Consider the following 26,787-nt stretch of genomic DNA (forward strand, 5'->3'; position numbering starts at 1 on the left):
AATTAGGGTACAACACAATCATTAATCTTTATTTACAACAATGTTGAGATAATACAATTTTCAAGTATCGGTATCTTGGTTTGGTTTGATTTGCTGTTTTAAGTCCACTTTATGCACAGAAAGGCTAATCGGGACTGGACCTACAGTTTAAAGTGGGATCCAAACCACTTGTGCCTCCACCGGGTATCGAACCCGGGACCCCTTGATTACAAGGCAATGACACTACCACTGCGCCCATGGGGGAGACCCCAAGTATCGGTATCTGTTCACAGTGCTATCGGCTCAGCTCTGGTGCACACTTTTTGTGTGTACCTAAAGTGATCAATGGGGAAGGGATTTTAAGGTGCAACATCTTTCCAAAAATGCTGATCGTTTGATATATGTATTTTAGGACAAGAAATCAAGTAAAATGAATACACTTTGTTGCACCTTTTCGTGAGATTAGCACATTTATCCACTTTTTACCCCCTCTTGAATGCTTCATCACCTTTTCCCTTCCTTCTCTTTCATGGCGTTAAGAAATTGGATAGAAAAATAAATGATTTTCACTCTTCTTGAGCAGCTACAAAAAATCCCACAGTCTCATTTTGCAGAGCAGAACGAGAGCTATAAAATGGTATAATATAATCAATGCAGACCCAATAGTTCCCTAGATAATGTAGTTCCTCCACATATAAGGATCTCCTGAGCTCAAAGCGTCAGGCCCTTACATTTGAACACACAGAAACGTTGATCGTAATTCAGTGTAACAAGTTGCTTGAAACCTAATAAATACCATGTTTACTTCCTACATATTGTTTACTTCATCTAATTGTTACTAATTTTGTTATTTGCTACAGTACTGAATAAACAATTAACTGGTTAGACCTGAATAAAGGCGTCATTTTTGGCACATTTTTGAAAACATTTTCAAAATCTTTTTTCCTTCTTTCCCGAACATAATTTTGCACCTTAAAATCCTTTCTATAGTGATCAAAAGTACTGGAAAGTGTACGAGAAATGTATTTCTTCACAGTGTACTATCGATATATCGAAAAGATTTCTCCACACCCAATTATAAAAAGCATCGTTTGCCCTCCTATCAACATGCCTACCCAATGCTCTGAAACGTATTGGAAAATCATCAAGTCTGACACCTCTATCAATAGCATCCACAGGGGATGACAGCAAAAACTTGAATCCAAATTAGCCGACGCAGATATGATAGGGGCCGCACGCGAAGAGAGAGACAGGGGGGAAGAAAAAGTCTCGGAGAATCTTTCATCCATTATTCTGCCCCTCGGGGGTGCGATAAGGAACCCTCCATCAGCACCCCAAGACAGAGACCGAAGGGTGAAAACTGACAAGCAGCAGTTGGAGACGAAACCATCACTCTTCCTCCCTTTCGTATGCAGAAAAACGAAAATCCATTTAAGTGTCAACATGACCATCAGCACACTTCATTCTTCAAGGCCCCCTCTTCCATCTTTCTGTCTCCTTCCAGTCTGATTTTCAGTCTGGATGATCCTCCTTTGAGCTCCGGTTCGATATGCTGGCGATCGGCCAGTAACTTATGTTCCTATTCGTTGCGAGAAAGGATTAACGGCTTTCTGATAAAAGGGTTCACCAGATCCCCTCGTAGACTAATGGCTAAAGCTCTCGCCTATGATGCCATCGGTCCTGGGTTCGATCGCGGTGGAAGCTCCAAACCTTCCATGGTCACGCACAGGGGGATTTGCCACTTGGGTCGCACAAAAATGAGACACTGAAGGGGCAGAAGTGAGAAAGATAATCGTCCATTAAAATTTCCTAATATTGTGCTATTACTTGCTCATGAGAGAAGGTAGGAGTTTCTAGCCCTAGAGTTTAAAAAACTTCTTACATCATAACCCTATTTTCAGTGGTCACGGAACAGTGTTGGAATAAAAACAATTGTTATGGTACAAGATAATAAAGAAAATAAATTAATATAAATACTTATAAAATGAAACGTGCAATCATATATAAATAGATACGAAGTTTAAAGAAGTGAAAGTAAAGGTAAAAAAAGGTAAAGTGTTCCCCTGTGCATAGCACCACTCCATGAAGGCGTATAGGGGGTGTGGGGGGAAACGCCCCACACTTTCTTGATCCGGTCGTGAGTGGGGGTGATGTGATCAGCATCACGCCCCTGACCGCGTTTATCCCCCCCGGGTTTCCCCCAGGTACCCATGTTATTCGACGCTGGGTGGGCGCCGGAGCCGCTTCCAACGTTAGAAAAGTTCCCGGATTTGAACCGGCCGGGGATCGAACCCGGGACCTCAGACGCGTTACCGACTGAGCCACCGCGGCCACCGTGAAAGTACCGATATAAATTTGGGTCCTAACAAATTCTGAATTATTTCATTTACCGTGGCCTATGCCGAGTCCCCAAGAGAGGTGAGCGGGGAAAAAGGATAAAACAATTCCTCAATCGACGAAGACATTAAATCCTTCAGTTCAAACTCGTAACCTCGTAGGACTTCGTGTTAGTGAGGAAAAGGTGAGGACTTACGAGAATCAAACTTGGTGAAAAGAAAAACCTTTGTATGAAGGTGCAAGAACGAGTGGAATAAGGGTCCCAACGATCTGGAGATTACATAAGAATCTAAGTGTAGAAGAAAGTTCATACCCAAATCCAGAAACAGAAGGAAACATAGAAAGAAGTCCAGACGTAAGAATATCCATCGTTGAGGAAGGAAATAAAGTCATGAATCATACAGAAGAATATAAATATACAGGGTGTTTCCGGGCTGATGATACAAACTTTCAGGGATGATGGAGAAGGGTACATGTATCAATTTGAGATAAGGAACCCTGGTCCGGAAACGAATTAGTCGAAAGTTATAGTCGAAAATCGGCGTATGAAAATGTTAATACTTTCATTACCTGCACAAGTTTCACAAGCTGCTACATTCACAACAGTTGTTCAAAGTGGCGTTCCCCAGCTTCACTGCAGGCTGGACATCGTCGCACATTGTCGAGACTGAAGAGGATCTCCTGGCAAGAATTCTCGCTGAATGGGACATTGTTCGAACGACCCCGGGGTTGTTCCAACGGGTACGCCAGAACTTTGTGCGACGATGTCATGCCTGCAGAGAAGGGGGGACGCCACTTTGAACAACTGTTGTGAATGTAGCAGCTTGTGAAACTTGTGCAGGTAATAAAAGTATTACATCATACACCGATTTTCGCTTATAACTTTCGACTGAGTCGTTTCCGGACCAGAGTTCCTTATCTCAAATTGATACATGTGCCCTTCTCCATCATCCCTGAAAGTTTGTATTATCAGCCCGGAAACACCCTGTACATATAAAGATGAAAGTTTATTAATGTGAATTCAATTGAAATAATAACTTTTGAAATAAGAAAAATGATTATGCAAATATTTAAATTAGTGTGTTCTCAACTATATCTCATTAATGTAAAGAGATAAAATATAATATAATCTTATTAACTGTCTCCATTGGAAGGCTTGCTGTCTGGTCTCCTTTATAAGAGAACCCTACCCCCTGAAGATACTTAGCCGTTGAAGTACAGGGTGTCCATAAAGTCTCTTTACAACTTCAAGTTTTTATTCCAAACACATATGAAAAGAGAATTAAATTAAATTTGTCACATAGTAGTAGTATATATTGAAGTTTTTTCATAACTTATAAACCTCAATATGGACACCATTGCTTGCACGAAGGATGTCAAGGCTATAATCGATTTCGCGCCATGTCCGCTCTAGCATAGCCTCATCAATGGTGGCAATGGCATCAGTGATCCTTTGTTTGAGGTCAGTAATGTTCCGTACATTTGTTCGATGCACAGTGTCTTTAACGTAGCCCCATAGGGGCTTTATGTCTGGTGAACGAGGTGGCCAGGAAATAGGGCCATCCCGTCCAATCCACCTACCGGGAAATGTTTGGTCCAGAAGTCACAAACATTTAATCCCCAATGTGGTGGTGCACCATCCTGTTGGTCAAGGACGGTTGGTTGAAGATCAGCCAGTTGTGGTGTCATATTCAGTCAAAAGGTCAAGGTAAACATTTGCAGTAATTGTTTGGTCTGCAAAGAAAAAATGGACCAATGATTCGATTGAACATCAGTCGACACCACACAGTCACCTTTGGTCTGTCTTATTTGAGGTCCATTGTCGCATGGGGGTTTTCTGAGTCCCAGATTCTCGCATTGTACGTGTTCAGTTTACCGGAAACATGAAATGTTGCCTCACCAGTAAAACAATCTCGGCTGAGGTACATTGCATCCTCCGATATTCGATGAAGCATGTCCACTGCAAATGTTTTGCGTTTCGGTTTATCATTGGACTCAATCGCAGGTTGTGGTGTAGGACCTTGTGCACTGTTGATCGCGGTAGCTGTAACTGTCGGGCAGCAGTGCGAATGGATTTCTTTGGAGAATTAACAAAGGCTTGTCTTACACGTTCTATGTCTTCCTCTGGTACTCGATTTCTTCCACTTTTTGCTTTATCCAAAATTGTACCGGTCTCCATGAATTTCCTTTGCCATTCACGAATTGGTGGACGTGCTGGTGGTTGTTTCCCATACCTAGTCCTGAAGTTTCGCTGAGTCTGAGGGTCAGATTTTGTTTCAATGAACCACGCCACACATTCTGCCTTTTCTTGCGGAGTAGCCATTTTTCTTTCGAGGACCTGTCTTTCTTCACAATGTTACCGGAAATACACAAATTGACTATTAGTACAAACTTTAATAGTAAACGAGTACAATATAAAAAAATCACTCAAATATCTCACCATTTGCATCTGTAGTGAATTTTTGAAGTTGTAAAGGGATTTTATGGACACCCGGTATAATAAACCCATTCACTTATGCAAGGACCCGGCTCTCGTGGCGGAGTGGTTAGCACATCGCGCTAAGGGCATGGATGTTTGTGAGCGTCCATTCATCAATTTCATCTTATCATCACTCATTCCAATCTTCGCAAATTAGCCAAAATGTGGCACAAAAGCAAATTAAAATAAAGCAAATCAAATCAAACGTATGCAAGGACAAAATCGAAATTCTTGAACAATCTCAAAAATCGTTAATATGTTATTACAAAGGTTCACATTATAATATTTCAGAGTTCCTGGGTACGAGCCTGTCTAGGGACGATTCCTTCTTGGCCACAGCAGTGTTTCACTCTCTTGGAAAATTCACCAAAACGAAACACATTAACAACTAGCGTGGCAGGAAACCAGTTTTACTCGATGAAACGAAAAGAAGAACAAGGAAAAAACAGTGAACACAAACGACACGCAAACGAAGCAAATTTCACTGCAGTTCCTTTGGCTGGATTTTCCTCTCCTTCCAGTAGGAATGCCTCAAGGTGTTAAGAACACTCCGACACACATTCCTCACCTTCCTCTTTCCCTTCACTTTCTCAGCCTCCATCTAGACCCCCCCCCCTACCTCTTTCTCCAAAGAGGATTCAGTTTCATGTCTGCATAGAACAGCACCAAGTATCATATGTGGGCAACTTTCAATAATACCATTACCAACCAGCATTTCGGCTCCTTTACTTTTCCAAAGCACTTAAGTAACTAATCCTAGTTAACACAGCTACAACACCCTTCGCATATGAGGGTCCGTCCGTGTTCCAAAATTTATTTTGCCGACTTTTGTGGCGGAGTGGTTAGCGGGTTCAAATCACGATCTTGGCATGGGTGTTCTCTGTGAGTGTCCCTTCATCAATTTCATCACTCATCCTCATCTTCGCGATTAGTCAAAAGTGGCAGAAAAGCCAACTAAAATGAACCAAATAAAAAAAATCCTCTCGCAGTCAACGCAGACGAATGTTCTCCGTGTCCGAGTATTCCCATCTTCCCATATATCACACACAAACATATATATATATATATATATATATATATATATATATATATTTAAATATTTGCAATACATATATTACATATAGCATCCCAAACATGTCAGCTTATCTATGTCAGTGCGAGTGATACATTTCTCTGTGTGAATGGCCCTGTAAAAAAAAAAAAAAAAAAAAAACAACAAAAAAAAACAACAAAACAAGCAGCCACCTCGGTGGCCAAGTACGTTTGTCCACTCACGTTTTCGCCACCGTGTGTTCCAGATTTAAATCCTCATCTGGGCGTAAAGGTAAAAGAAAGGTAAAGTGCTCCCATGTGCTTAGAACCACGCCATGAAGGCGTATAGTGGGTGCGGGGGTAACGCCCCACACTTTCTTGATCCGGTCATGAGTGCGGGTGATGTGATCAGCATCACGCCCCTGACCGCATTTACCCCCCAGGGTTTCCCCCAGGTACCCATGTCATTCGACGCTGGGTGGGCGCCGGGGCCGCTTCCAACGTTAGAAAGGTTCCCGGATTTGAACCGGCCGGGGATCGAACCCAGGACCTTGAGCAGACGCGTTACCGACTGAGCCACCATCTGGGCGTCCGTTCTTAAATTTCATCTAACTACCATTTTATGCTCATCGTCACGATAAGCCTAAAGAGACAGAAAATAAACCTCAAAATACAAAGAAACACCTACTTGTTTGAGTTCTTTTAAGTCCACTTTAAGCACAGATAGGCTAATCGGGATTGGACTTGCAGTTTAAAGTGTGATTCGAACAACCATGTGCCTCTACCGGGTATCGAATCCGGGACTCCTTGATTTCAAAGTGACGACGTTACCACTACATGATCGCGGAGGAGGATTTATGAAGGTCCAGGTACCAATAGATTCTAATGGGTTCCGTAACAGGACCGAAAACCTTTTTTCTCTCACACAATTTAAATTCGGTCCAAATTGCGTATTGTTTTGTTTCAATACGGAACTTGCACCCTATTTAAAATGATAGGGAAAAATAAGTACCTGGACTGCATTTAAACTGATCCTGAAAAAATGTTCCTGGACCGAATTGAAATACTTTACAGAACAAAAGGTTCTTTACGGTCCAGAACCGATTTACACTTACTGATTTTCTCTCCTTGGACCGGAATTGAATTTATTTAAAATTTCTGGACCTTTACAACCCTGGCGTGGAGGCCCTAACTAATTTGGATTCGAGCCCGGAGACCAAGTTACACGGTCCTGTTGACAACGTGATGTTATACGTCACTTGAAGGGGAGAGCTGGAGTTTGGTAGGACCAGTAATTATATAGGGACATAGAAAATACGGCCAGCGATAATATTTTTCAGGGTTTCGAGGCCATTGGAAGCGCTTGGGGCTCCTACAGTAATCAAGGTCGTGGCTGGTAGCCATCGAAAGAGAAAGAAACAGAAGTTGCCTCTTGAATGCAACTCTTGATGGATTCTCCACATGATAATTCTACCCGCAAGTGGGGAAGGCGATTTGCACACTTGCTGCCAATTGGCAAAGCAAGTCTCCCAATGGCATTTGCTCATTTTCACTTGCTCTCTTCAAACCGCTGACTTTTTATGTACACTTTTACTTGTTCGGTTCCCACGAACGTTAGCCGGTGTATACAATGAAACGAAATAACTAAACAGAACGACCTGCCCGAAGCCATGAATGTTTTGCAGCAGTGAATGTTCCGATATGACAGGTTTTGATTGCAATTTCTCCTCACTTTCTCCGATTTTCGATTCTCCATTGTTTTTCTTAAAATTGTGTTCGTCTAACGACACCGAACATACAAATTTGTTACATCTTCGGCATGTGTGTAAAAATTAAGGCCGAGCCTATGTATCGGTCTTGGCCGATACTAGTGGTATAGGTATCTGAAAGTATCGGTTGGATTTTATTCACCGATACCGGTCGATACCAGTGGTATCGGAAAGTATTGGCTGCATTTCATTTACCGGTATCGTACGATACTAGTCATGTAGGAAAGTATCGCTTATATTTTAATTACCGATAACGGTCGATACCAGTGGTATCTGAAAGTATCGGTTGAATTCTATGCAACGATACCGGCCGATACTTTCCCGGCGTTTGAATCGTCCGCAAAAAAGCAGCTTGACAAATTTGTGGTTTCCATTGATTTTGAACTAATATTATTTTCAAAAAGTGTATTTTGTGATTGCATAATAGATATAATATTCGAATAATTGATAAGGTATACTCAAGTCACTAATCAATATTTTGAACGACTTTTAATTGTTACAAATTTGATATATTGCAAAAAGATCTGGAGTTGACATATTCCATAATGGATAATAAACCACACATTTCAGTGGCGTAAGGAATGGTATTGTACTCCACTTATTTGTTGACCGAGCGAGCATCGTAGCACTCTGGGTTCGAATCCCAGATAACGCAAGGATGTTTATTTCTGTTTAATTTCTCATTTACATCATAAATTCGCCATTTATTCTCATCATTTACATGCAAGTAGGTACAAAACTTAGGTAAAAATCAAACATGTTAATAGTGAACTTAAGCTGACATCTACCGGCAATTTAGCACAATTCGCCTGACCCTTAAAGGAAGATCAAAGTGTGAGGCTACGAACAGAAGTATAAAACATATGTACGTATTTTAAATTGACAATTAATGATGCTAGGAACTAGGGATCGTCGATATCGGAACTTTGATATCGCTATATATCGTCAAGAATATAATAATCAGTCACAGACGACACAATACGATATTTTTTTTCCGTATCGTGATATCGGCTATATATCGTCGCCACGATATATATCGCCAAATGAAGTGACGATATATCACCGACATGATATATATCGCCAAATATCGTGACGATATATCGTCGACATGATATATATCGCCAAATATCGTGACAATATATCGCTAAATATCGTGACGATATATCGCCGACACGATATATATCGCCAAATATCGTGACGATATATCGTCAAGTTGATATCGTTTGGACGATATATCTCCCAACACTACTGGGAACTGACAATTCTGAGAGTCGTGATGGCCGATCCGGTGGGGCGTCTGATTGCGATGATATTCCGGCATCGGGGAAGAGGGGGGCAGTTGCCCCTGCACTATTTACTGTCCTTCCCCTAGTTTTGGCACCCAATCTCTAGGTAGGCTAATTTCAGGTGCGAACATTTTACGACAAGGTCCCTTCAAAAAGCGGTTCAAGTTAAAGGCAAAGGTGGCAGGAGGGTGGTGCTGATCATATCACCTCTGCTAAGAATCATATTTCTGTGACATCACGAGCAAGATTGCGTCCAAAGAAACCCGTTACGTGGTGATTTCCTATGCGACTTAGATTCTCCATCGCAAGGGGCAACTTTTAAAACTATGAAACAAAATTGTGATGTGTATCGTGATCAGTCCCGAGGAATAAGCCGAGGGGGCAGTTGGCCTAACCCCACTTTTTGCCAGCTCTTGTCCGTGCACTATAGCATCTTAATACTAAGGCTTGTCTACCTACAGGCAGTAAGCTGCCTTGCCCCCCCCCCCCCCCCGTCTTGGCAGCCAATCGCCACTACTGATCATATTTCTGTGAATAAATTAATATATTACACATCTTACAGAGGACAAGGTAAAATATAACTGTGGAACAAACAAATTTACACGAAACATTAAGGAACTTAATATTACAATGGATAAATTACGTCGTAAGTAGAAGTTATGGTGAAACTAAAAAGATCTAAAGATGTTAATGGACTGTTTGCATCATTTTTTAAGGTTCATTTGCGGTTACAACTTTTATGCCTTTTTTTCTTTTATGCATAAATATTTTAATTGATTGATTTTGTGTGTTAAGTCCACTTTATGCACAGTTAAAGCTAATCGGAACTGGGCCTACATTTTAAGGTGGGATCCGAACCACTATGTGCTTCCACCGGGTATCGAACCCATGACCCCTTGATTACAAGGCGACGACGCATGAATGTTTTGATTTTATCACTAGATATTTAATTACATTTGAAAAAGACTAATTTTAAAGACTTTTTAATTGTAACATTGGATTGATTCATTTGGTTTAACTTCGCTTTTCTGCCACTTTTGGCCAATTGCGAAGAGGACGAAAAATATGATGACACTGCTGACAGCTCAACACAACCCCGACAAGGGCAATACGCTCGTCACTAAACGTTTGGAATATTGTTATATTAGGCAATAGGTAACAGGCACGGTGGCATATGTCGTCGAAAACATAAGAACGTCCAACAGACAGAAACCATGTGTTGTCGCATTCTAAGGCTGTGCATATTACCTAATGACCAATATAACAATATTCCAAAATCATATTCTTTGTCGGAATATCTCAAGGAAATAGGCGTGAAATAATGATGTTTTCCAGAAGGCAACTATCAAATTCTGCAAGTAAAACTGAATAATTGCAAGCATAATATTGAAAAATTGAAAAAAAGTTTTAAACTTACCTTGGAATTGCTGCTTTGAATCCGCTGAGACCATATTTTTCTGACAGAAATGATTTCGGCAGCGACAGAGACCTCTGTTGAGACGAAGGTAAAGTTTCTTTCTCGTCGATTGTCGGGTGTTTTAGGAAGAACTGGTTAGAAGTGGTGGCTAGAGACCGACTGCGGAACTTCTTCAGCGATTCCGGCGTGCTGCTGACGGAACCGGGTAAGATGGTGCTGAACTGATAGTCGTCCGCACTGACGTAATCTCTCCCCTCCTCTTCTTTCAAATCGTCGTCCGTCAAAGTGTCCTCGCGCTGTCCGGCAATCGCCAGCACGGAAGCCGGCAAGGCCTTAGACTGATCCGAAGGGAGAGGTACGTCGGACGAGCCTGTGACCCACACGTCACTCGAGGACGAGTCCTCAGATGTGTCAAGGCCGTTTGCTTCGACGGGGGAGTAACGGTCAACGTCCACAAAACCTCCTGGACCGTCTTCCAGTTCACCGCTCTTTTTGGAATCGGATTCCAGATTGTCAGAGTTCCCAGTGGAGGAATTTTGGCGGCTTTTGGTAGTGTCTGTGTCCGTGTCTCTCCACGTTGGAGGGCGGCGACGTAAGTTGTTCCTTGGTTTCCGGTCTTCATAGTCCGTCGACAAGCTTGTGGATTCTAGATCGGTGACCGGAGACGGCCTAGAATCGCCGCTGATGAAGTCTTCCTCCACACGATCCAGGGATGATCCACGAGATGACGACGTTGTGGTGGTGGTTGTTGAACGGTCAGAAGAATTCTTCCTCTGACAGAGCTCCATCTTCCGCGGGTACTTTGATGTGTCCTCGGGAGTGGCGTACATGCGCAAGGCGTTGGTGTTGCGGCTGTGGCTTGGGTAACTTTGGGACGATCGCAGTGCGCTCGCTACGACGGAGGGTGATGTTGGGGTTGAGGGTTTCGAGTGGCTCACTGTTCTCGGAATGTCCTCGTCTCTTCGGTGACCACAGTGGGGCCAGAAGTCGCACGTGGAAGGGTTGCAGGATTTGGTGTGAAGGAAGCGATTCTGGAAGGCCTTCTCTTTGGCGTCAAAGGAGGAAGTGCCAGAGGGGCAGAAGACATGCCCCTTTGCAGGCTCCTTTTCCTCTGTAGACTTCTTTCCGGAAATAAAGAACACATTGAAGCCTTCCCCTGGGTGCTTGTCAGTGCCATTGACCATATTAGTTCTAACTTCATCCGTAGTTTGGAAACGAGGCATTCCCCTAGACTGGCGTTTTCCGAGCTTAAATGGGGATAATCGTTCGTACTGATCATTAGAAATCTCAATGCTGTCAGTGTTGCTCAACCACGTAGTTTGGCCATATATTGAGTTCGTTTCTCTGAGTCTTGTCCTTGGATCGCTTACCATCATAGCTGTACCGTTTACACTGTACTCGCGTTCCGAAGAAGGTCCTACTTTGACCACGACGCGATGCTGTACCTCTGGATCATGCGGGTAGTTCTTGACCAGGTAGTACTCGTACTCCAAATCCCTATTCGCTTCGCAGTTTGATCTTTCTTCCGGACCGTTAACGCCGTTTTCCTCAACAATTTTCTTCTGGGAAGGCGTAGGCGGATCATCAGCTGGTCCACTGTCTCCTCTGACCTTCGCGGATCTGGGGGCGGCTGCTTGCGTAGGCTTCAGTTGTTGATTTGTCTTCTCGGGAAGCTGAAGACTTCGCGAACGACGAACCCGCCCAGCCCACGTGGACCTGTCGGTAGATCGAGCTCTGCCTCGCCCAGCAGCAGACCTTGATGTTGGGTGGATGCTTTGGTTACTGTCGTCCGCCTCCAGATCGGAACGTGCTCTGAACGAAGATGCCAGCTTAGCATTGTTTCCTGTACTAATGGACCTCTTGAAGAGAGGAATGGGTAGCGAGGATCGACCTGCGTTCCTCACCATAGAAGGCTTCTGGTCAATCTCCTTCTTTCCGTTTACTGTACCGTTGGGCATCTTCTTCGCGCTTCTGCTTAACTCTTGTTCCTTCCCTTGTTTCTTTTCTATCCCTTGCCGATACTCACCACCACCCTTTTGCTTTTTGTCCGATACATATTTACCATCACTTGACGAGTCCAACGACGAATTGACAGCCGATAGAGAAGAAATAGCACTGAGGTTCAAAGAAGAATCTTGCGTAGAGGCACTTCTGTTGTTTACGGATACGTCAGACTCCGGGGAGCGGTATAGGTGATTAGACATGGATAGGGGCGAAGAGTCATGATTCTTGGGGGTAGTCTTCGAGTCCCTGCTCTCGTCAGTCGATATTTTAGATTGAGGTATTCGAGTTTTGCTCCCCACTGCTTGTCTACTCATTACGTTGGAAACTGGTTTCTGTAGAGATGCTGCAGAAAGACTTCGATCTCTAAGATTGTCTTTGGCGTCGTTAGCGAATTCGGTAGGTCCAAACTTCCTTGGTGTCACGTGTGACGTGGGAGTAGACCTAGGTGTGCCCGGAGTGGGCGAAATGCAGTTCTGTGACGTTGTGTTTATGTCATCGTCGACAACTACAGCATTCGATCTTGGGAGAGGTGGTTTAGCACGTGCGTTCGGGGTTAGCGACCTGTTTCCCGTATCCTGAAACGCAGGAGGAGGGGAGATGATGGGGGTGATTGCGTGCATGCGCGAGGGGGATGGAGTGGAAAGACTCCGCTTCAAGTCTCGATCGCGCAAGAGTAGCGACAGGGACACTGGTCGTTGAAGTTCGTCGTCTGGTGGAGATCTCGTAAGGGCGTCCAACCTGTTGCTGGCCAGAATTTCCTTCGGCAAGTGTCCATCTTCGGGGCTCCTTCCCGTCGGCGATCCGAGCGTCTCGTCGGACCGCTGCACCTGCACCCAACCTGACCTTCCCAGGAACACACCATTCACTTCCTGATTGCACCAACGCACGGGGGACAATTCACGACCGGACAACAGCAGCGAGCCGACATGCCCCTCTGGTTTCGATGCGTAGAACTGATCTCGCGAAGAATAAGGCGATTCGCAAGACGAAAATTTTCGCGACTGGTCAGCGGTTCGACGCTGGGGGAGCGTAAACGGTGGGTTCCCAACCTTAACCAGCACTGGTATACCACTTCCACCACGCACTTTCACCGAATCGTCCTGAGTCTCCCACGGTTCCGAAGAACTCCTCAGGTGCAACACTGACACGTTAGGTCCTCTAGTCCCCATGTCGTCGTCCAAACCGTCCCCGATACCACACAACGCTGGTGGAGTCACCGGCAACTCCTCATCGTCCAGACCGAGCACTGGCTTATCGCCGCCGCCGAGTTTCTGCACGCGGCTACGACGAGCTTTGTAATCCGGGCGCGTAAGAATTGTATCATCCGCGTATGGCGATTCCCCGGCACCGCTGTCGCACAACGACAAAGTCTCCACCGAAAGCACTTTCCGTCCCGTAGCGGGCCTCCACTTGTATCCACAGTCGCGTGCCCACTGAGAGCCTGGCAAGCGTGAGTCTAGAGAAACCAGTTCTTTGGCAGATCCCTCGAGGCCCAGCGGGCTGAAGGAGCGGGAGGGCGACGCCCACTTCTTCCGAGCGGTCTGCTGGGCTGATTTACCAACCGGGGACTTCCTCGCATCTTCTCCGTTCACCTCAGCCGCGACACCTTGTTCTTTGGTAACTGTCCTCCCCCGCACCAGCTTTCCTCTGCCCCTACAAGACCCTTGTTCTTTTGATCCGCTCTTGTCCTCGTGTCTGAACACGTCCACAAGCCTCCTGCTCCCTCTTGCCTTACCGCCACTCTTAGGACTCACGTTTCCATCGCCAGGAGGGGTCCTGCTCCTCTTGTAGCCGCCGAATACAAGGTGCTCGATGTTGGTGTAGCAAGGGTCGTTCCGGATGTCGAACTTGCGTTTGCCGGAGCCGGTCACACCGCCGCCCGACCCTCCTCCGCCACGTGACCTCTTTCTGGTCTTCACGCTCTCTGCCAGCTGCAGAAGTCTGGCTCTGTTTCGGATGCTGAGGTCCTCTGGGGCGATGTTCATCTTGGCTGCGGACATTCTCCAGCCTCAACATCCTGCAAAGACAAAAAAAGATGGAGACAGTTTAGTACCCTGTGATTTTGATTGACTTCATTGATTTTACCTTTCTTGCCACTTTTGGCTAATTGCGAAGATGAGTTAATTTGAGTTTAAGTACACTTTATAAACAGAAAGGCTAATCGGGACTGGACCTACAGTTTAAAGCGAAATCGGAATCACTATGTGCCTCCACCGGGTATCGCACCCAGAACCCATTGATTACAAAGCAATGACGTTACTATCGCGTCATCGAGGATCCCTGAAGATGAATTGTTGTTTGAAGTCCACTTTAAGCACAGAAAGGCTAATTAGGACTGCACTACAGTTTAAAGTGGGATCCCGACTACTATGTGCTTCCACCGGATATAGAACACGAGACTCATTGATTACAAGTCAACTATGTTATCACTACGCCATCGAGGAGGCTTGAAGTTGAATTGAATTGTTGTTTTAAGGCAACTTTATGCACATAAAGACTAATCGGGACTGGACCTACAGTTTAAACTACGATCCGAACCACTATGTGCCTCCACTGGGTATAGAACACGGGATCCACTGATTAAAAGGCAATGCCGTTACCATCGGGGAGGCCCCGGTGATATTGAGAAATATACAATTGCAAAACAGGAGAGTAAGGGGGGGTGACCTTCTGTGAAGGCACCCAAACGTCAACCTCACTTCCCCGTAATACTTCTTGCAGGCCAACGAAGCTCTGGCGTCTGGACACATGACTAGTATAATCCTCTTTGGGTGTGCCGAGTGCCCATTTACAGTCTCAGCCTTTAACAAGGATATAGAGATATTATCCTCAGAGACAGTATAGCCTTTTTTCCATGTTTAATAAAACACTTAAAATACTGACCAATGCAAAAATTATTGTAAAATAAGACACGATACGTTTAAAGTGTCTTACTTATATTTTACAATAAACATTTCCTTGGTCAGCATTTTGAGTGTTTTTGTACAGCTTTAGTTGTGGACAGTAGTCTACGACAGTTTTGATTTTAGAAATTAATACGTTCTAACAGACATGTCCCCCCCCCCCCCCTATCCCCGTTAAGTTCCTGCCCTCCATATTGTTTTAAAAATCCACTATTGCGTGATGGGCAAAAATAGCCTATGTGCTGACGTGTCCATAATTCTAAAATCAATCAATCACTTGCAAATACGATTTTATTTATTGCCGGCTTCTTTAGTGGAATGGTTAGCCCAATTCACTACGAAGACGTAGGTTCGGTATGAATGTGTCTTCATCTTCATCGCCGCGATTAACCCAAGGTGCTGCAAAAAACAGCATAAAATAACCGAAATAGATATGATGTTTTGTTTGCTTCTTGCTTTCCATTTTAAGGATCACTTTTGCTAATTCAGGGTGTCTACCAAAAAAAAACAAATCTAAAATTCTTTACTTTTTATTGACCTTTTTTCCCTTTTCCTAGACACTTTTTCCCCTTTTCCTAGACACCTTTTCCCTTTTCCTAGACACCTTTTCCCTTTTCCTAGACACTTTTTCCCTTTTCCTCGACACTTTTTCCCTTTTCCTAGACACTTTTTCCCTTTTCCTTGACACTTTTTCCCTTTTCCTTGACACTTTTTCCCTTTTTCTTGACCTTTCTCTCCTTTCCCTTGACCTTTTTCTTAACATATATTTAATCGCCCCCTACTTAGGTATAGTTTTAATTTAAGATAATATATATTTTTATTCAATGAAAAACCCCTACAACAAGAGTGGTTAAGACCAGAACTGACGCTGTACTTTATTAAGAGATTTAGACTTGCCTTAATTATTAATGCATGTAAAAATTAATGCTTCAGACCTCATCCTGAATGGGCACATTACTTTAATATTTTTACAAAACTTCACGCATATAAGAACGTAATGCTTAAGAAACAATTTTAGATTTCCAAATATTTAATTTTATCAAATCCCAGTACAGGTATATAACAATAAAAATTCACTATACTGTAAAAAATAGCAAAACTTCTTGACCACAAGCATAATTTCTTGACTGGTAGACACCTGTAATTTTATTGAACATATTGTACTGTGTCATCACCGGAAACTGAACGAACGGCTTATCATTTGTTTGTTCTGTTACCGTGTAATCAAGGGTCCCTGGGTAAGATTCCTGAACACATAGAACAGTGATTCGGATCGAACCTTAAACCGCGCATCTAGTACCGATTAGGTCACGTGACACAAAGATGTACAGTCACGGACACTTCTGGGTTGAGATGATCCCACTGAAAGTTACAACTCAAAATGAAAGAGCAGAAAATTTGCTAAATTATGGTTTTTGTTTTATAGATAGATCTTAATTGAATTAGAAAGCCTAAATTATTTACTCTAATTTTTAGAAATAGCATAAACGTTGGTTTCGGACATAAATAACGCTAAATATGTAACTAAAACAAAAATTGAACAATAATAAACAACAACTGAACGCACAGAAGAAAAATACTGATCTAAAACTTATGTTTTTGTTTCCCTTTACGTGTTTGGACTAGTTTGTTCGAGCTAGGCATGTTTTACGTGGTCGAACAGTACGTTGGAGTGAAAACGAGCAGAATTCCAAACTCTAAACTTTGGAACTGCTCACCGTTTGCATGTAACATACATTTGGTCCTGCGACAAGGAGTAAAAGTCTATGAACTTGACCAACCTCCCCCGAGGGAACGTTTGAACCGAGTCACGTGACCGATGATGCAGGTCCAGTCTGTGAAGAGCGCAATTAACATATGAAAATACCAAAATTTCACTTCCGACTTGGAGGAAGCCTACTTAACTGATTTACTGTTTTCTCTTTAATGGCTGCTGGATTCCTTCGCGTGAAGGCCTTCACGAGCAAAAAAACAACTCTCGTCAGAATCAATCAAGACTGCCACTGACACACACGAACAAGACCTCTTTGAAGATTTTTCCCGAACACAAATCTCCTTAAATTGAGAACATCAGGTAGAAAGGAAATTTCAAATCATAATCTTAGTTTCTTTAAATTACACTGCAGTTATCTTCCGGTTACGATAGGTTACTTCGAAAATAATTGTGGATAGATTCGATGTTGATTTAGTTTACGTCGCTTTTCAGTCACTTATGGCTAATCGCGACGATGTTGATGAAGGATGATGAAATGAGATGGATGAAGGGACAATCACAAACGGGTATGGATGACAGAAAACAAAACCCCACAGAGCAGTGGCGGCGATTATTGGGGGCACTTCATGCCCCCGCACTATGGCCTCTTGATGCTAAGCCTTGTCTACCAAGAGGAAGCAAACTGTCCCCTCCCGAATTTGGCTCCCAATTCATGCTACTGCCACATAGGATTATACTGGCTGTTCATCCAGGCGCCACAACCTCCTTAACCTTCAAAATATGAAGCTCCGGGGTGTATATGTGCAAGAGGTGTTGACGTTTGAGCGCCTTCAGCCAGTCACCCCTAACAGTCCTGTAGATAGATTAACTCAGGGGTACTTTATATAATATGATATACATAGGCTAGGTGACTATCACCCTCAATATGATGTCATACATAGGAAGCTTTTTAGGACCTAAGGAAGCTTTTTAGGACCTAATTTACTCAAACAACAATGCGAGGCATTTATAAATACGATGTTCAATGCTTTCAAAAGTATTATAGTTTCCAAATACTAGTGAATGCAAATATTTTCTTGTAATTAAAGTGTGGATATATACAGGGTGGCCCAAAAAAGATAACTGAAACATAATACAACGGTTCTAAATTTAGGTTACCTTTCTAGGCTACCCTGTATGACTTGAGAATTAGCAAAAAATAATGCAAATATGCAGCTTTGTAAAGTGATTGACGACTTCCTGTTTATTAGTATTTATATATTTTATTTTTAGGCAGTCGCGACGATGAGTGCTGATTAGATGAAACTGATTGGATACTCACAAAGAAATATCCATACCCTGGCAAGGTCTTGAACCTAGACCCTTCGGTCACGATGTTGTGAGTAATCTTGTCAACGCGTTAAGCCACAGAGATGATGTAATTGGTAAAACATTTTCATAAGCATTTGGCATTGTCAGTGCTGTAGATAATTTGGTAAACGTGAGGTGGAGATTTGACACACACATAGATTTCATTTAACGTCGCTGTTGAGGTAAACAACCTTTCGACAGAACAACACATCAGTACAAGAACTTCACGTAAACATATTTTCAGCACCAAGAAGTTATACAGGTACTTGCCTGAAGTTAGGGAGTGCCTTCGTTAATAACAAGTTTCATTTTTCAATGCCTGCGTTAGTTACGTGTCTTCTTTTATTGGTACTCGAGTTAATAACGCCTCACTTTTTCAGTGCTTGGGTTACCTTAATTGATTGAGATGAAAGATTTATTTGCCACGTGGAAATATGTTTTATTTGTGTTGTTTTAAACTTATTCATCTAAAGTTACGCTACACAGAACAGATCAGAGTTGTTAAACGTCCAGAAACCCATAAATTCTAATGGGTTCTGTAACAGGACCTAAACTTTCTTTTAATCGCATAATTTAAATTTGGTCCAAGTTTGTGCATTGTTTCATTTCAATATGGAACTTGGACCCTATTTAAACGGATTCAGAGAGAAGGTTCCTGGACCGAATTGAAATACTTAAAACATAAAAACATTCTTTACGGTCTAGAACCCATTTACACTTCGTGATTTTCGCTTCAGAACCGGAATTAATTTATTTACCATTCCTGGACATTTACCAACCCTAGGATTGTTGAAGATCCAGGAATCCATACATTCTAATGAGTTGTATTGGGTTCTGTAACAGGAGCGGAACCTTTTTTCTCGCACAATATTAATTCGGTCCAAGTTTGTGTAGTTTCATTTAAGTACGGAACTTGGACCCTATTTAAAGCGATCCAGAAACAAGGTTCCTGGACCGAACTGAAATACTTTACAGATAAAAAGGTTCTTTACGGTTCAGAACCCATTTACGCTTTGATTTTCTCTCGTGGACCGGAATTGAATTCATTTAAAATTCCTGGACCTTTATCAACCTTGGAACATGATTTGATTCATTTGTTGGTTTAATTTCACTTTATGCACATTAAGAATCGGGACTGGACCTACAGTTTAAAGTGGAATCTGAACCACTATGTGCCTCGACCGGGAATCGAATCCGGGACCCCTTGATTACAAGGCGACGACGCTACCACTGCGCCATCGGGGAGGCCCAACCTTAGAACAGATTAGATACTTGCGTTAACAGTTAAATGTGCTTATTTACGACAAAGTAATGGCAACGTATTACTGTTGGAACCAAAGTAACGGTAACACGTTACTATTTCGAGGAACTCACCCAATTCTATTGTTACTTATGAATAAGCAACCGGACCGAAAACTGAAGACTGTACGCAGCATATTTGCTTTTGAGAAACTTAAACCTGTCGGCAAAATAAAAAGCAAGAATGTTCAGTCAGCTAGTATACACACAACAACCATGAATCGGGCGTTTCCATTCAGGCACCTCGCATCTTCCTCTCGTAACAAAGGCAATATTTTCTTGACCTATAACTCTTTACCTTGCAACTTTCACTTTCACGCACTTTCACCCACGCTCGTTATCACATTGACAAATGGCGCCACAGAGCACCCTACGCATATGGTACACACTTCCGACTTTTCCAGGCAGCATATGGGATATATAGCATTTATTTTGCGACGAGTAGAAAGTGTTGAAAAGAATACAGCCCACTCCAAAAATATAGACAGAAAAAGTAAAGAAAATGACCAAATGTTTGTCGATTACGTCACTGACCTTGACTGAAAGGACGATGAATTGTGAATAAAGTGGTTGCTTGCATGGTTAAAGATAGATGGCGCTATGTTCATGCAATAATATTTATTTCACATTCATTTATTTGGTACTAGTTCACTATGGGGGTGACACCTATAAATAATATATTTCGCACTTTTTTACATTGCTAACGTACTATTTTGGAATGCGGAACACTTCCTAAGGTGAAATAATGCATTTCTAACTAAGACAATGTCTATTTCTTACATTTACGAGTACTTACATTTACCCCGGGTTCGATACCCGGTGGAGGCACATAGTGGTTCGGATCCCACTTTAAACTGTAGGTCCAGTCCAGATTAGCCTTACTGTGCATAAAGTGGACTTAAAACACCAAATCAATCAATCAATCAACTTACATTTACTTATTATTTCGATTCTGTAACACACATTATGGCGACAGTGTACTGGTTCATCGCGCGTTTTGCGAGTGTTTTGTCAATTTATGCAGTGTTGCAACCTTGTTCACCCGAAAATACCTACTTTCGTGCCCGGATTTGAAATTATGCTAATACCTCGCAAACCATTGACGTTAGCCTCACAAACCATTCACGTTAGCCCCAAAAACCATTCACGTTAGCCCCAAAAAAACATTTTCCGTAGCTAAGGTTAGGTTAGGCAAGTATAGTTAAAAAAAAATTAAAATACTGGACACGTCATGTTCTAGTGAAAACTCGGCGAGTTTGAAACACTGACTACGGGGTTTACGTCATCTAACACACGGAACATTGTGCTCTCGTGCAAAAAGCAAATGGCGGCAGCAGAAACAGCTTGTCGGACAGAGATTTTCGCCAAAAACAACATGTATTCGCATTAAAATTGATCAGAACTACATTCACGAACATCCACAACGCTACAGAAAATGATTTTCGTAAGTACTTTCACCTGTAAATTTGAAGAAATCCGTCACCCCCATAGTGAACTGTTACCATTTATTTTTTTAAAATACTTATTGTTGCTGGCCAATCTCAAAAACATGCAGAATTTATAGACTGCCCATAGTTATAATGTTAGTGTTAATTATTCTGCACATACATACGTAGTGTTTTACACGAGCTACATTGGCCGCAAATTACATTTTGGTATGGGGACAGTTAAGAACTTCAATGCCACATGGATGTAAGCGTGCGTAATTATAATACAATAGACCACCAAACCCAATACACACACATCAATATTGGAGTTCTTTGAATAGAAAAAAACAAACTAAAAATTGACAAGTATCCCTAATCATAGAGCAAAGGGCCCATCTAGCCCTATACTCAACTTCACAACTTCAAATTTATGCAGTACATCGATATCTGACTACTAATGTGGTGAAGCAAAATCTGGAACCGGTGAAATCACTAATTTCTAGATGTTCATATTTAGTGTTGCCCTATAAAATACACAATTGGGACGCCATTAACAAAATACTGCAGTGATCTTTCAAGATATCAACCTCTCTTCCATGCAGAATTCCCACCAGAATGAGTTATTGCAGGGAAACGAGGCTGTGCCATCATTCATTATAATCTTCGTGTTCGTTAATATTCTGTGATCTGTACGTGTATGTTTGTTGTGATTGTTCTTTCACCCTTCTAATTTAATCACTATTCACACTCATGGTCCTAATTAGTCAAAAGCGGAAGAAAGAGACGAAGAAATCAAATTATGGAATGTACACTCCTGTTCACATAAAGTGAAGAACTATACTCAAAATCATACTCAAATTATGTGCCACTTTTATTATTGCCGGTGACCGTACGTAGATAGCCCAGTAAAGACGTGAAGGAAACAAGGAACGAGATATGGTAAGCGTTCAGGTAGCAATATTTTCAGTTCTTAACGGACAATTGAAGACGTTCTTAGACACTTGCAACCTAACAACACTAACTGCGGCGCTCGTGGTTAGCACATTGCGCTACGACGCCAGGGGTTCCGGGTTTGAATCCCGACCTGGGAATGGATGTGTGCGAGTGTCCATTCATCAATTTCATCACATCATCAGTCATCCCAATCTTCGCAAATTAGCCAAAAGTGGCACAAAAAGCGAAGTAAAATAAAGCATTTCAATCAATCAATCACTAACCACACTAATGGAGTGTTGCAAGTGTTAGATAGGCCCTCATTCTGACTTGGGCGCCGTGGAAAAATCTTGAAACGCCGTGAAACGAAAAAGTTTGGGAGCCCCTGCTTTACCTTAGAATTTCCAACCAATGCCAAGAGGGACTTTCTACGACCGTATGTCATCGCAACAAACGTGAAGTTGCAGCTTTACAAACTCCGTACAAGAAGAGCAGTGGGGGCCACAAATAGCGAATTGTGTCTTTTGGGAGCATTAGTCCATTTATCGTTTGAGCAAGCAGTGCCCAGCGAGTCATTCTCTTCCTCAGGGACGTTTCTGGAGCGGTGGGTCTCCCACAGGAAGAAAAGAGGCTGAACTGGACATTAGCGGCGGGAGTTATCGGGATGTCGTGATCAGAATGCCGCACGCCTCTGGTCGCCTTGCACGTGCCTGGAATGAGTAAGCCTGGGTTCCATTGCGTCAGCGGTCGTTGTGCGAAAATTCCCTCAGGGGAAGGCGGGAAAACCCTTCCTTCTTTCAAAAATTCGCGGAGATCCGGGTTCGGTTCCCCAGTTGAGTGATCTCGGTCCTGTTATGTCCCTGTGCAAGACTCTCCTTGGCTCACCAAGGCTAATCATTGGGGACGGTTGGAGCGTGGTGCTGACCACGTCACCTTCAATATGTCGGGAATGCTTGGATTCCTATATTTTCACACCTTATGTGCTTTCATACGAGGGAAGGCTGATAAGTATTGAGCCTTACCCAGAAAAAAAAAAAAAAGATACGAGGCTGAAATTTGCATGGTGTACTGGTCAATTCTTCTATATGTAATGGTGCAAAAATCGACTTTCTATGATGTTAACTTCCCTTTGTTTTACAGGTGGAAAACTAACCACTCACTTGCAGCATTACTTGCCTCCTAAACACTCACAATCGTTGTTCCTTAGGTGTTTTTTTTTCCAGATGGGGTAACAGATGATAGTCAGATTGAGCCAGGTCAGGCGAATAGGGTGGATGGGGCAACACTTGAAAGCCTAAGGAGGTCAGTGTCTCCATTATTTCACCTACAGTGTGTGGCGAGGCATTGTCATGCAACAGGATGAGGCCTTTGGTGAGCTTTCCCCAATTATTCTGGAGGTGCTGACATTTTCACTTTGGAACTGAAAAGCAAAGGGATGTTAAAATCAAAGAAAGTCGATTTTTTTGCACCATTACATATAGAAGAATTGACCAGTACACCCTGTAATCTTCAGCATCCTAGCTCATTTTGTTTTGGGAAAGGCTCAATAATTATCAGCCTCCCATTGTGATATACCCAAGATATTTATTCAGAGTGGAATTAACATTGGGGGTGCAAGAGACACCCCTGGGGGTTCCATCCCTGCCAAGAATAATTTAATATCCCCATAAATAAAAAGTAATAATATTTGTAAGAAATATTTCCATTAAATATCAAAATATAAGCTTAGTCACGACAGTGCTTCATAACCCCAACTTTGGTCCAGTATTACTAAAAAAAGAAAAAATCAAAGGCAGGACAAGATGGAAAAATAAGGACTCGCTACAATAAGGAAAGTACCCCCCCCCCCTTTCAAAAATCCTGGCCACGCCACTGATTGCACCAACCTATTGCGAACTGACGGTACATACCGAGTTTGTACGTCGTACCAAGAAGAGAGAGTTCCCGGCCAACTCGGGAACTGAAGTGGACAGTCATTTGTTTAATCCTCTAGCAGTGATTTTTTTTTTTTTTTTTGTGCTGATTTTGGACCTCTCCAGTGGCGGCTCCAAGTGGTTCGAATTCCACTTTAAACTGTCTAGTCCCTATTAACCTATCTGAGCATAAGTGAAGTTTAAAAGAAAAGTCAAAATTTGTTTTATCTCATTTTGTTGCTACGAATCCTCAAAAAGTAAAATTTTCTATCCTGCGCTTATGCAACCATGTGGCAAAGATTCACGGTTGCCACTGACATTTATATTTCTTTGCTTTGAGTTGGTGTTTTAAGTCCACTTTATGCACAGTAAGGCTAATCGGGACTGGACCTACAGTTTAAAGTGGAATCCGAACCACTTGTGCCTCCACCGGGTATCGAACCCGAGACCCCTTGATTACAAGGCAATGACGCTACCACTGCGCCATGGGAGAGGCCCACATTTATATTTCTGTTGGAAAGCATCGAAATTTGTAGTATGATAGCGACAGACAAGACATCCTATGGAATGCAAAAGCAATTGCAACATATGTGTATGCTGTGATGAATGCATTATCTAAAGGAAAAGGGTAAGATACTTTGCCCTTACAGCGCCCTTGAAGGCGTAGCGTTGCTTTCATTGCATATATATTATCGCTTTGAGAATCTTATCAGACATAAAAAATAATGCCAGCGGCAATCACAAGGCTATCCATGGGATTGCATACTTTCAGGCTAGAGAAAGTAATTTTTTGACGGCTCGGGGTACAGACACGAGAAAGAAAAAGTTGTAGTTCATGTCTTCGTCACACTGTGGAAGTTGTTTATATTGTACGGTGACACCCTGTATATTCATTCCACTGCGACTCCAATATTATGCATGCTTGTCTCACTGCCAGGGAAACGTTATCGAGAATTATTGAAGATGTTCTTCGTGATGTTGTTAAAATAATAATATTAATATTGTTATGTAATGTAATGTCACTCACGAGGTTCATGTCATCTGTTCTGGATTCCAGAACAGAAATAATATCACATAAAGTATTGTATACATCAATTATATCATGTATATATTCCTTGTATAGCATTACAATTTATTATTATTATACCTATTTTAAAATGCAAATAGTAATAAATAGAGTAAATAAAGTCGGGTGAACCGTCAAATTCGGAGCAACTGACGTCCTGGTATATTTTTAGGAACCAGGACAACAAGACCATACCCTCGAATGTAGGCGAGGAGGCGGGCTTACTTCGGGGGTTCCCCCCTTATTACATGTATTGAATAGCTGTATATTTGTGTATGATTGTTGCTTATAGTTGATAATTGTCTAAATTATATGATAATGCAAATTCAGCATGTAATGTAATAATGTAATAAAGGGAATTATTATTATTGTATATTCATGTTTGAGAAAATTACAAGTTGCATAGAGTTGCGGTAAAATAAATTCCCGCTGCAAAAATATAACAATTACCATTTCCAATTTTCCATGTGGACATGTTAAGCTAATCACCTTTTTCGAAACAATCAAGCAAACATACATTAGGAGACAGATAATATTGTTCTAGTCTCCATAAACACAATAATTAAATACTGATTTGTGTTTGCCAAGGTTTACAGATGTACAAGGCCCCAAAATCACGTGGCTAGACATATTATCAAAGAGTTGATTCCCGTGACGCACGTTCCAGGCAACTGAATTCGCAATCAGCGCCATCTATCCTCAGTCTCCTGTAACAACGTAGTAAATGTAAATAAGTTTTCATGGATTGTGAGAAATTCTATTGGTTGTTCGAAGGGTAAGTCTGCAGGAATCTTGCGCGTAGGAATACGTCGCTCAACGTAGAAGTATGAGACCTTATATTAGGAACTGTACAAATACGACGAATATATTCATGGGCTAAATATATGTGAAACACTTTATTCTCGCCATGTAAAGCATGAGCTAAATAAATAAATAGAATAACACCAGAACTAACACATAGAAAAGGAACTTGTTCTCGGAAGTCACATGGTTTTGTTTGCATTAATTTATTTCTTGTAGTGCATGGAGAATAGGAAAAAATTCATTTGGTTGCTTCTAGAGAGCAGCACCGTGCAATTAAAAACAAAACCGGTTTCAGATCTTCACATATTGATAACACCATAAATAAGTGTTGTGAAATTGGGTGTTTTTGTGCATGTATAATTAGTTTGAGCCGTAATTTATATTACGTCTATCCCTGTGCATTCTTCAACTGGGTCAAATACCGTCTCTATCAGCTGTGTATAGAATAGTCGAATGAAAATGCAGTATCAGAATTAAATATTGTGTGTAAATGTATGTCATTTATGATAGAACTAGATGACTAATTGCAGAAGATACACTATTTTCCCATTTAATTATTCGGGCGTCTGAAAAAGTTTTTATCCACGTACGAATATCATTGTCAACTTTTTAATTTTTCGTTACATACTTTACTTTGGATAAGCTTTCTACAACTGTTTACAAAAAACTTTAGTTTACTTGAAATCCAGCGTTTGGCAAATCTTCCTAAGATTTAGCTCAGTAACATCAGGTGAATTTTGGCTGGTATGGCACTTTTAACGAAGACCCCGGATGTCCCCCCCACTTTCTTGTTTCTTTTCCTAGTATCCTTTCACTTACCGGCTGCAATTAACCTCACGGTAGTTATAAAGGATGTTAATTAAACTAACTGTTCATCAGTGAAACAGTTCTTCTAGGAAGCTGATTTCCAAACTAAATATTTTTTTTTTGTTGAAAGCAAGGAAAAAGCATAGCTGCGTGTTAGACAAAAGCAGGCACACGGATAGATAGATTTCTAAACTGGATTATCTTCTAAAAGTTTGTTTTTAATTCACTCCGAAAGGACAATCTGGACTGGACCTACAGGTTTAAATGA

At 42.0% G+C, this 26,787-nt stretch overlaps 1 protein-coding gene across 5 annotated transcripts in view; it reads right to left on the reverse strand.

Moving 5' to 3' along the window:
- Window positions 1-26,787, reverse strand: part of RhoGEF3 (Rho guanine nucleotide exchange factor 3) — an 831,957-nt gene that overhangs the window by 378,534 nt on the left and 426,636 nt on the right. For all 5 annotated transcript variants that reach the window (XM_083115351.1, XM_083115352.1, XM_083115354.1 and 2 more), the window contains exon 2: window positions 10,300-14,320. In XM_083115351.1, the coding sequence (XP_082971477.1) occupies window positions 10,300-14,303 (4,004 nt within the window). In that variant the 5' untranslated portion in view covers window positions 14,304-14,320. The remainder of the gene's footprint in view (window positions 1-10,299; window positions 14,321-26,787) is intronic.

This window comes from Lepisma saccharinum, chromosome 30 (genome assembly GCF_977018435.1).
Source record: "Lepisma saccharinum chromosome 30, izLepSacc3.1, whole genome shotgun sequence".
NCBI classification, from domain to species: domain Eukaryota; kingdom Metazoa; phylum Arthropoda; class Insecta; order Zygentoma; family Lepismatidae; genus Lepisma; species Lepisma saccharinum.